The sequence below is a fragment of the Vulpes vulpes genome, chromosome 2, assembly GCF_048418805.1.
Source record: "Vulpes vulpes isolate BD-2025 chromosome 2, VulVul3, whole genome shotgun sequence".
Classification (NCBI taxonomy): Eukaryota; Metazoa; Chordata; class Mammalia; order Carnivora; family Canidae; genus Vulpes; species Vulpes vulpes.
In genome coordinates this window covers 108,912,038-108,924,340 of record NC_132781.1, presented here as the reverse complement: position 1 = coordinate 108,924,340, position 12,303 = coordinate 108,912,038, and the positions used below count along the sequence as shown (strand labels likewise).

Sequence of the window (12,303 nt, the reverse complement as noted above, 5' to 3'; positions counted from 1 at the left end):
TTCTGCCTGATTGGATCTAAATTCTGCAGTCATGAAGTCTCTTGAGTCCTTTATGGTTTTTTCTAGAGCCACCAGTAGCTGTATAATAGTGCTTCTGAGTTGGCTTTCTGACACTGAATTGTAATCCAGATTTTGTAACTCTGTGGGAGAGACGGCTGTTTCTGATTCTTTTTTTTGAGGTGAGGTTTTCCTTCTAGTCATTTTGCTCAGTGCAGAGTGGCCAAAAACAAGTTGTATTGGGAAAAGGAGAAAAAGAGAGAGAAGGAAAGAAAAGAGAAAAAGAAAAAAGAGAAAGAAGAAAAAAAGAGAAGAAAAAGAGAAAGAAAAAGAAAGGAGAAAAAAAAGGGGTGGGGTGGGGGAAGCAATCAGAAATCAAGAAGAAAGAAAGAAAAAAAAGCACAAAACAAAAACAAAAAAAACACGGGGGAGTATCTTCCGATTCTGTATACTTTAAGTCCCTTGACTTCCCCTGGACCTGGTCCGTGTCGCTGGTCTTCTGGGGGAGGGGCCTGCTGTGCTGATTCTCAGGTGTGAGCACTTGGGGGAGCTGCTCTGCCCCTGCCTGGTGCAGGGCTCAGTGGGGGGTGTTCACCCCGTGAGGCCCCTGGAGGAAGCCACAGTGGCGGGGGCAGCTCTGGGACCCTGGAGTCAGCTCCCGCAGTAACTCCGGGGGTCTCCGTCTGCAGGGCCTGGGGGCTCCACGGCGGGGCCGCTGATCTGCTCAGTTCCAGGCAGGAGCGTCCTTGCTGTCCTGGGCCCTCCTGGCCTCTGCCTGTCCCGGGGGAGGCCGGATCCTGGGCTATGTCCCGGCGCCCTGTGCTCCGGGGCCTGCGCTGTTGGATTCGCGCTCCCGCCCCGCAGCCCCCTCCGCAGAGCCGCCGCCCGAGCTGTTCCCGGAGCCGCGCAGCCCCCTCCGCGCGGAGCTTCTTCCTCTGCCCGAGCCGCCGCCGCCGAGCTGCTCCCGGAGCCGCGCGGCCCCCCTCCGCGGAGCCGCAGCCCGAGCCTCTCCGAGCTGTTCCCGGAGCCGCGCCGCCCCCTCCGCGGAGCTTCTTCCTCCGCTCGAGCCGCCGCCGCTGAGCTGTTCCCGGAGCCCCGCAGCCCCCTCCGCGGAGCCGCCGCCCGAGCCCCTCCGAGCTGCTCCGGGTCCCGCCGTGCGCTGCAGCCCTTAGGGAGCTCGGCGCATCTCCCGGGGCGCAGTTCCTCTGTTACTGTCCCAGGGAGCCCGAGGGCATCCCCGCCTTTCTGGGGATCCTGCTCCAATTCCCCGGGAGGCCTTTCCGCGGGGAAGGTTGGTGCAGCTCCTGCTCCTCCGGGACGGGGCTCTCCTGTCCTGGGGACACTCGCCCCGGCCTCAGCCCGGCTCCTCGTGGGGCCCCTCCCCCTTGGAGGCCTTTTGTGTCTTTATTTCTTTTTCCCGGTCTTCCTACCTTGATAGAAGCGCGAACTCTTCTCACTGTAGCATTCCAGCTGGTCTCTCTTTAAATCTCAGGCCGAATTCGTAGGTTTTCAGGATGATTTGAAAGTTATCTAGGTAATTTGTTGGGGACAGGTGATTTGGGGACCCTACTCTTCCGCCATCTTGCCCCTCCCTCTCTACTACTGCTTTTTGAATGCAGTTTCTCTTTAGTAGTATATCCTTTAGTAGAAAATCTCTTACCATTGGCTGGAGAAGTTGTTTAGCTTTCATGCGTGGCAGGCTTAGCTGGGTATAGAATTTTTGGCTGACCAGTTCTGTTGTCTCAGCATGTTGAAAGCACTGCTGCATTGTTGTTGGCATTTTTTTTTTCCTTTTCGTTTTGTCTTTTTTGAGTACTTCTTAGGTCTAAGAATTCGTTTCCTTTGTCAGTTGTGAGGAACTCTCAGCTATCTTTTCAAATGTTACCTCTTTTTGTCTTTTGTCCTTGGGAAATCTGTTTTGAGGAGTGTTAGCACATCTCATTTTATCCTCATGTGTCTCAATATCCTTGTTTTCCACCTCCATTCTTTACTGTGTTGTGTAATTTTCTCAGATATATCCTCTGATTCACTAATTCTCTCAGCTGTATCCGGTTGGATACATTTAACCTTTCACTAAGTTTAAACCGTATTAGCTATATTTTTTCATACCTGTAGGTTCCATTTGGTAAATTCAGTTCTGTGTATTCTTTTTTTTCATAGTATCTTGTGTCTTAGGGTTTTGATATCTTTTATATTTTCAATCACTTTATAAAAAGATTTATTAACTTATTTTAGAGAGTGCACACAATTGCGGGGGGGGGGGGGGCTGAAGGAGAAGGAAAGAGAGAGAACCCCATGGCCAGAGCGCAGAGCAGGGCACAGGGCCCAATCTCACGACCCTGAGATCACGGACCTGAGCCGAAATTAAGAGCCAGATACCAAACTGACTGAGCCACCCAGGCATCCCTGTATTTTAAATCATTTAAAACTACTGAATTTTTTTGGTCAGAGTTTTTGAGAAATAATTTACATAAAGTAAAATTCATCCTTTTTTAGGGTATAGTTCTATGAGTTTTGACAAATACATCCATTGTATAACCACTACTGCAGTCAACATGTAGAACTCTTATCACTTCCCCAAATTTTCTCATGACCTTCATTGCACCCTAGTCTCTGGCAAACACTGCTCCATAAAACCTATTGAGTTTTAAACTTTTTGGTTGAGAATATATTCACATTGCTTAAAAATTAAATCAATGTGAAAATACATGTAGAAAGTCTTTCTCTTACCATGTTCCTGTGTAATCCCAGAGGTATACTTTTATTAGTATCTTATGTATTTCTTGATGCAAAAACAAGCAATATACTTAAGTTTTTCCATCTTTCATACACAAGAGTTAGCACATGATATACTCTGCACCTTGCTTTATATACGTTTGTTTAAAAAATTGTGTTTTGGAGAGCTTTCTAGTTTCTTACAATGGTGTATTTCCTTTTGTGGATATATTATATAGTTTAGCCATTTTCCTGTTGATGAACACATAGCTTATTTCTAGTCTTTTACAAACTGCTGTGAATAATTCTGTGTACATGGAATGAGTATGTGTGTTGGACTGAGCTCTTTGAAGGAATAGATTTTGTGTTATTGATCTTTATGCTCCAGTGCTTAGTAGTGTTTGGTGTGTAGAGATTTATTTGGGCAGGTAGTGGGATGGTTAGTTGGTAGATATCAGGAAGGTCAGTGTGACCACTCTTATCTGATGGATTGCCTAAAAACAGAATTTCTCAGGATGTCTTGTGCCTGAGATGTCACGTAAAAAACACATTATAGCTATAAAATCCTCATCTTGATAGTTTCATGCCTGATGACAGCTGGTTTCTTTTTTCCTTTGTGAACTAGAGGATGCCTTCTAACTACAGAACAAACTCCGCCAGCTATCCCAACAGTGGTGATTTGTTTTTGTTTTTTATGTGTCTTGCTTGCTATTATAGTATGGCATATTTTTAGCATGTAGAGCTCAATATTCCTATACTAACAAGTGTGATAGGGTTTCTCTCCCCCCCCCCCTTTAATAAAGAGGTGGTTTTATTGGTTATAAAAACTCAAGTAGAAAAAGTTTAGAGGTTAGAAAATACCCATTTTGTTAAAGTAACATACAGTATGTTAAAGGCATATTAGTAATTACCCCAAAGCAAAGCTAAGGTCACACAAAGAAGTTGATTAATGGCTGGCTTTTTTTTCACACAAACAATGTCTAAGTGGTTGTGGAATCTGTTTGAGGAAACAGCTCAGGTGGCAAGAAAGAGTTGCAGGTTTTCTCCTGGGGGGATTGTATATAATTGGAAACTTACCAAAAAGTATGTGGTTTAAACTTCCTATAATGGTTCTTGGATACTTACTAGATATTTCTGACATTTGAAGCTCGTCCTAATAAGATGTTTCTCATCTTTCTTAAATGATGAGAAACAGTACTAGAGATTAATAATGCCGGCTCAGCAGTCTAGTTCCTTAGGTTGATATAATTTTATACACATACATCTGTTCAAGACATGATTGCATATTTACTGGAAAAATAATTCTCAACAGCAAAACTATATAATTGAATGTTTCAGTGAGAAAAGTCAAGAGGAGCAAAGATAAAAATTTCGAGGAAACGTTTACTAAATGTCACATGTATCTCTGTGATCAGATGTGGCTTTAATATCTTGGCAGGATTTCACAGATTTCCCCAGGTCTGTTATGTCAGTGCTATGCCACTTTATATCCTAGGATGCACCTGATTCTAACCAAACTTAGTATAACTAGGTCAGAAGTATTTCCCTGAGTCTGGAACCTATAAGATTGCCCACCAGTACTCAGAACAAAAGATAGAAATTTCTTTTAAAGGTTGATATTTTACTTGTCCCCTTCATGTGTCACACGCTCTATCATACAAAGCAAATATTACATTAAGATTAAAGAGAACTCAGAATTTTCCTACGTTTTTAAAGGATTTTTTTTTAAGGCCCCCCTCCCCCACTTGCAGCAGCCTGTCAAGGGTAAGGAAGGTGCTTTGCCTCTGCCTTGCTTGCTCAGGCAAGATAACTGCAGGCAGCTTGAAAGCATTCTAGTCATGCTATTTTGGTGGAACCATTCTGTGAGATTGTCCTTTCTCCTGCTTGGATTTTTGACTTAGAATTCCTGTGTGATTTAGGCAGGAGCTGGCATATCCACCTTTGTCAGGGCTTTCACTGGCAGCCTTCCCTCTGGATCCGGCACCGCTTTCTTTAGACGAGTGGGCCTTTCTCAGCTGGGACCTGGAGAAACTCTTTTGAAATAAATTACAAGAACTTCAAGATTATCACTTAGGTAAAACAATACGAAGATGATCTTTTGGATAAGACAGGTGACAGACTTGAAGTGTTTGTTTTTATCCTGTGCTTACTAGTTTTTCTGTCTGTACTCTAGGGGAAGGTGTGGCTGATTGATTTTAATCCGTTTGGGGAAGTAACTGATTCACTGCTGTTTACTTGGGAAGAGCTGATATCTGGAAGAAACTTAAAAGGTGATTTTAGTGAAGGAGATGCCCTGGAGCAGGTAAGAGGATCAAGGAGGATACACAGGAAACCTTCCAATCCACTAAGTAATTGCTCGCTTGTTCTTTAAGCACTAACACAGATTTACTAATAGATACATGCTCATGGAGGTGACCAAAAAGGGTGTGTGCATTGTGATTCACCTGGAAGTCAGTTCCTTAGTTGACTCTGATCCTAGCCCTAGGCTCCTGACCCCTGACAGAGGAAAACTGTGCAGGTGCCCAGACGGGGGTCTTGTCATAGTCCTAACCCCATCAAGGGGGCCCTACTGCAGTGTCTCCCTCACCAGCTTTCTCTTCCACCCATGGTGGCCTTCCACACCCCCGTGGAACCCCACAGACCTCCTTGCCCATCCTCTCTTCCTCCTCTCAGCAGATGATTCCACATCCCTCTTCACAGGAAGAGAATCCGCTGGTGATATTGTGTGATTGTCCTCAAACCTATGAGCATCCCTGTATCCCTCCTCCTCAGTCTCATAGTTCCACTTGCTCAGCATGCTGTTCCTTACTCCCTCCTGATACCCGGTGCTGCCTCTCACTCCTTCGTGTCCCACCCTGTCTGTGTTCAGGTATCTTCTGTCCAAAGAGACAAACCTCCTTCAACCTCATGTCTTCAGCCAGCAGCTCTATCTCCTCACCTTCACAGCCAGACTTTCTTTGAACAACACCTTTGTGTTGCCCTTCTCTGCTTATAAAAGTAATACATGCCCATTTTTAAATAAAGAGCATTCTGATATTACCATAGTCCTTCCACCTTAAGAACCACGCTATATGTTTTTTCTATCATATTTCGTATACTTTGGTATATATAACATGCCTGTATACATACACATAAACTTTTAAAAATAAATGAGATTGTGCTTCATATGTGTTATCTCTGGGAGTGTTTTTTATATCTTTAAAGAAATAGTTTTATCTTTACATGGTCATTTAAAAAAACAGAGAATGAGAAAGAGGCAAAACTGGAAATCCAACCACCTGGAACTAACCATCCTTACCCCTTCAGTTAATATTGTCCAAGTGTGGTTTTATATGCAAACGCACACATCTGTTCACACTAGTGGGATCAAACTAGCTTCACTCACGCTATGTGACCCATGTTTTTGTAACTTCTCAGTACTTGTACAGCCTCCCAGTGGCTTCCTCATGTGGCCACCTCCCCCACCTGCTGCTTCTCACCTGTGTGCCCCTCCATCCCTCCTGTTCCACAGAAACTGCTTTTGGTGAGGGCTCTGCAGGCTCCCTGCGAGTGCCAGTGGATGAGCACAGCAGCATTTGAATATATCACCCTCTTCCGTGTCTTCACTGCATATCTTCCCTTGGTTTCCATGACACATGCTCTCCTCCTGGGTTTCTTCCTGCCTTTCTGGCTGCCGCCTTGCTTCCAGTGTGAGCATCTTTTCTTTGGTCTTATCTCTGAAATACTTCTTTTCATCATTACTGTGTCAGGGCCCTCTTTGGCCCTGTTCCTCTAGATCTGGCTCAAATGGGTATTTTCCTTTTCATGGTACTTGCTCTATTGTGTTGTCTTTGCTATGTCCTGCCCAGACTGTAAGTTTCTGAGCACAGTGGTATCTCTCATGTTCTCCACAGATCTGTGTTGGCCTAGCACAATTCAGCACAGTTGATTTTTGTTAAATTAATGACTGAAAGAATTTTCTTTGTGCTGGCATCTTAGAGTTGGGGGCCATTAAATCTGAATGTCAAGGAAAGAGAATGTAAATTATTCAGCAGAGGGTTATTTTTAAATATGAGGGACACAGTGGATAGAAACAGTTTGTACAAAATACACTCTATGATCCAAATCCTTTTTTTTTTTTTTTTTTTTTTAAATTTAAACAGTGTTGTATTGGAGGTCGGGGGGTAACAGGGAAACAGGAACTGGCTCCTGTCTTTTCCACAGAATTATGTCCTGCATGTCTCCCTGTTCTTATTCCTCTTCACAGAGACCTGGCTTTCCTTCTGGTCCTCACAACTACAAAGCTCTGCTACGGGATTTTTGCCATGGTTATGCCCACTGCCTTCCAAGCCATGCCCAGTCCCTGTCTGAGTTCCCAGACCTCATAGGGCTGCTTTCATCATACTTTTCAGTCCCCATGTTCCCTCCTTGGCAAAGGGTTCCCTGACCACCCCTGTGAAGTGGCCTGTGTTTTTCTTCTCTTATTATAACACCGTGTCATAGTGTTCTTAAAACAGCTCTACTAGCTGAAGTGACCTTGCCATTATATTTATTTGCTTATTTATTGACTGTCTGCCTATTTGGTTTACCAGTTGATCTCCTATACCTAGGACAAGGTCAGCACAAAGTGGGTGTTTCCTAAGTGTTTGTCAGATGATTGGTCTGTCATAAGATATGGCCTGCTTTCTAGGGCTCTACGGTCCTGTTCCACTCAAGTTCCCGGCCTGTCTCCATCTGCTGGACACCATCCATCCCTCACCTAGATACCTGCCACCCATGAAGTCCAAACCCAAGGCCTTCTGTCTCTGAAATCCTTTTTGGCACAAGGCAACATGTAAATATTAAATGCAAGACTCTAAGCAAGTACATTGAAGAATGTGAAGACTTGTTAAAAATGACACTCAGATTTGCAGTTTTCCATAGGTGCTGAGAGAGATACACAAATGCGTAAGTTAAATGACTAAGAGAAGCACAGAGTGTTAGGAATTCATAGTACTTGCTTGCCCTCCCTATTAACTATATTCTCCAGGGCAATACTTCCCAACTGTGCACCTATAGAAAATGATAGTATTAATAAAGCCCTCTGGCCAGCATGAGATTGCTCAAGGCCAGAGAGAACTAGCCATAGGCCTTGGGCCCATTCAAGGACTAAGGAACCCCTATTTGCTGTGCATAGTGGCTGGTAGCATTTAGGGATTGACCACAGCTCTCCATGAGGACACTGTTTTCAGATACTGTGTATTTATTTTCTAGTGAACATGTGGAAATATCCTCAAAATCTTGGTGATTCTTTTACTTCAGAATCTTATTTTCTTTACCTAGTACAGAAGGGAACATGAAGTTGAAAATGTTAAACTAGCATCTTTTTCACTTCGAAGAATAGACTTAAAAAGGTAATTTCTCATGGACTTCCCTTTTTTTCTTTATAAAGGATTCTCCAGCTTTCCGTTGCACAAACAGTGAAGTGACAGTTCAACCCAGTCCCTATCTGAGTTACCGACTTCCCAAGGACTTTGTAGACCTGTCTACTGGGGAGGATGCTCACAAACTCATAGATTTTCTTAAACTGGTAAAGTATATGTGTACTTAGTACACATAGTGTATATCTTTGTTTTTAAGTTGACTTTGTAATGTTTCATTATACTTCTGTACTATCTAGATTATATTTGGTTAGGACATTTTATAATGAAATATATAAAGTAAGCTGAAGGAATAATTTATTGCTTAGAATGATAGAAAATGTATCTTATGATTATGTTTTTTGAATAATTTTCACAAGACTTCTGCTTTTGAAGAAATTCTATATGTTCTTATAGGGCTAAGATCTAGCTCTCTGCTGTATTATTCAGGGGGAACGTGTGTATTTGTACTTATGTTTCTTTGTGGGAATGTTTGCACAAATGGAAAAAAGAGAAGTATTCAAATACCTGAAGATAACATGCCTAGGAGCCAAAGTGATAAATTTGTCTGATGAATTAATTTAGGCATGTTTTTCCATGATGATTTTCAACCTTATCTGTTGCCAAGGCCTCTAGAAAATTATACTTGCTGACAGAAAAAGTGATCTTGGCTGAACACATATCCCAACTAGAATGTGCTATATTGATGTATCTTGGTTTCCTTTGACAGAAAAGAAATCAGCAAGAGGATGACTGATTAGAGCGCAGAGTTAAGTCCGAGGTAAAGAGGAAACCACCTTGGCGTCAGGAGGCTGCTCTGAGCTCACAACTTCCTGTACCCCACTCGGGTTGGGGTGGGAGGCAGCGTGAAATCAATAGCTTTTTATATCCATGTATATTAAGCTGGAAAAAAATGGAGGGACTTTGCTACTTGTAAAAATAAATAATAAATAGATCTTAAATATAGGAAACCATACTGTCCGATGATAAAATACCTTCTCTGAAATACGTCACTCTTTTGGCTCAGTCTGTTGAGATTTATCTGTTTCCTTGTGCTATTTATTCTACCTATCGGGTAGATGGGCAAATTTATATTTCTTATGCAGAAATGGGTGCTTTTTGAATGGTGCTTTTTCATGGAAAAAAATAGAACCTTATATTACTATAGAAAATGTTTTCCTACTTTGAGAGGATTTTCATATAATTTTTCCGTTGGTTTATCTTTGGTTTGCATATAGCTAAAATAACACAGACTTCTCAAGCTATCAGATAACCATGAAAATGTCAGTATATTACAACTAGCTTAATATGTATTAGTAAAACTATCACAGATTTAGTTAGAATTTGGCCTTTTTAAAAAAAACTAGAATTTGGGGGAGGTTTATTCACTTATCTTAGGCTACTATTTGAGTAATTATTCTTCAGTGCTTTAATTGATGAGGATATGAGTAATTTCTAATTTACTCAGTACTTAATATATGCTGAGACACTCTGCTATGTATGCTATGCCCTTTGGAACAGTTTGAAGGAAATCAGCATTACAGTTTCCCAAGGCATCTATCTATGTGGTATCAAAGAATATTTTACTAGTTGGAGGTGTGGTTTTCAACTTAGGAAAGCACCTATAAATGCTCCCATAGGAAGACAGAAATATGGAGTAGAATTTCCCCTTTCTGTGTGGTTAAGGCAGAGTACACATAATGATGAAAGATACTTCTTTTTGTTATCTCAAACTCCGCAGCTTTTTGTGTGGTTTCTCAGTTATAATCACTTGGATATTTGTATTTTAAATACACAGTGCAAAGATCGAGTTGTGGTCTTTGTACTCCGCATATCAAATGCCATTTCCAAGGCCAGTTCGAAGTTGCGGTGCTTCAAATATTTTTATTTTTTAAACTGCTCTTGGGGGATTTGACTGCTAACTCATAATGGAAGGATTTATTATCATGAGTTGACTTAGCCTCAGCTCTGGAACTGACTTCATCAAGGTGGTACTTCACCATTCCAAAAAAAAAAGAAAACAAAAAGTTAATGTATTTAATACCAATTGAAAAAAATTGGACTGTAAATAATAATAAAAAGACTCAAGCAAAATTGGCAAATATTTTATAAAAAGTACAGTTCTTGGTATCATTAAATTTTTGCATTAATTTTCCTGACGTATTACTGAGTTCAACTCTCACTTTTAAAAATGTGATTTTTATACATTATTTCCCTAGTATATTTAATTTTTGTTGATTATCCTGATGTTAATAGTAAGTACAGGATAACATGCAGGAAATCTTCTCCTACATTCAAATATCATTTATGGCTGCCTAAAGATTAGTTTTGAATTATCCTTTTATTTGTTGGCCTTATATGTTCTTTTTTTGAGATACTTCAGGTTTATACTTGAATTTAGAACGTTAATTCTTTAGCTTGGTCCTGAAATCGTACCTTCTGAAGAGAAGACATTGTAGCTGTTGGCTTATTAGTCAGGTTGGGACAAACATGTTTATTTTGTCCTGCAGAACTAGTAGCACGCAGTATGGGCCTCCAATACTGCAGACTTTGCCAAAAAGTTCTGTTTTTAAGTCTCATTTTGATGTGTATTTTCTGAGTCCATAAATTTTTCCCATCTACTCAGCCATTTCTCTCTATGATAATTGAGGATCATGTCTGTTAAAAAACAAACAAATGTTACATGACTGAGGTTTTTGGGTTAAGTCTGTGTTCTTACCTATAAATTAGGAGAATAATAATCATAAGTTCATGCATCTGTTAAATGAGAGCCCATGTAACGGCTTTTATAGTGTGTCATAACACACTAATTCCCCAACACGTGGTAGTTACCATTATTGTTCTGCTTTGCAGACTCTGTGTATTAAAGCAAGTTCTTTTTTTAATAGAATCAAGAAAATTTTGAGTAGCAAAGGACTTCAGAGATAATTCAGCCCAGTTTCTTTTCCATTTTTCCTCCTTCTGCCCTTCCTGTCCTTTCTTCCCTTTTTTCTTTTTTAATGCAACAGAAAACTGCTGCCCAGGGGAGTTAAGATTCTGCAGCAGAATCAGGACCACAAAAGAACTTCTATTCTAATGCTCTTCTCTAAGGGCTTTTAGTCTAATATTTTTAATAGATAAGTTTCAACCAGGACAAATTATTATTTTAATTATACAGTTTTCAAAAGAAAAATTTTTTTAGTATAATTGACTAGTTGACACACATCACATTAGTTTCAGGTGTACAACATAGTGATTCCACAGGTTTATACATGATGCTATGTTTACTGCAAGTGTTGCTAGGACTTTTTACATATTCACATTTGTGTGGAAAATTAAAAAGAAAAATTAAATACAGAAATGAGGAAATAACTGTCTTTAAAGATTAATTCAACTTCATGTTTATATAACCACGCTCATCTTGACAGGTGACTTTATCATTTTTAGACATTTTAAAGACAAAATTCCTATTTAATTCAGTATTTTATTGAGCTGTACTGGCTCACAGGAAACAGGCTCAGTAAATAAGAAAATCTACAATGATAAGCTCAGGACTCGCACACGGCACAGGTGTGTCGCGTATACACGTGAGAGGCTCGAGGAGAAGGCCGTGTAAGACCTAATCGGAGAGCAGCTGGGAGCAGCTGGGCCGGAGTCCGGCGTTAATGACCTGGGAGGGGACACGCTCAAGGGCGCCGGGGCCCCGGTGGTTACCCCCCCTTTCCGCCTGGGGTCCGAGCTCGCGTGGGCTCCGCGTGGGCCCCGCGGCGTCTGCTGCAGATTCCCTCCCTCTGCTCTCCCGCCGCGCGCTCGCTCTTTCAAATAAATAAATATAATCTTAAAAAAAAAAAATGTATTTAATGTGAATTTAGAATCGTTATTTTTTTTTCTTTATAGCACGAATCTTTCTTTACGCAATAGAAGACAATATATGGCAGTATAGTTCTGAGACTCTTTTATTGATCATTAATTTTTTTTAAAGCCTCCGTGTGAACCAAATATGACTTAAACTGCATTTCCTGCGTCACTGATTTTCTTGACTCTCTGAGGCACACATTTAACATGTAGAGTTCTGCGGTGGGTCCTCACCATGGATGTATGGACTTTTCATCAGGTGAAGACTTAAACTGAATTTCTCCTGCAAATTAGAAGCGGCCGCTCCCGCCCTGTTCTTGGGGAAGAAAATCTGTCAAATGCCAGCACTAATTTTGGAACAAGGCAAGCAGCCCGGGAG

At 41.3% G+C, this 12,303-nt stretch overlaps 1 protein-coding gene across 1 annotated transcript in view; it reads left to right on the top strand.

Moving 5' to 3' along the window:
- CDC123 (cell division cycle 123) overlaps positions 1-9,098 on the top strand; it is a 62,024-nt gene extending 52,926 nt beyond the window's left edge. The window contains exons 11-13 of the mRNA XM_026016537.2: positions 4,886-5,014; positions 8,123-8,260; positions 8,821-9,098. Coding sequence (XP_025872322.2) covers positions 4,886-5,014; positions 8,123-8,260; positions 8,821-8,847 — 294 coding nt within the window. The 3' untranslated portion in view covers positions 8,848-9,098. The remainder of the gene's footprint in view (positions 1-4,885; positions 5,015-8,122; positions 8,261-8,820) is intronic.
- The last annotated feature ends 3,205 nt before the right edge of the window (positions 9,099-12,303 follow it).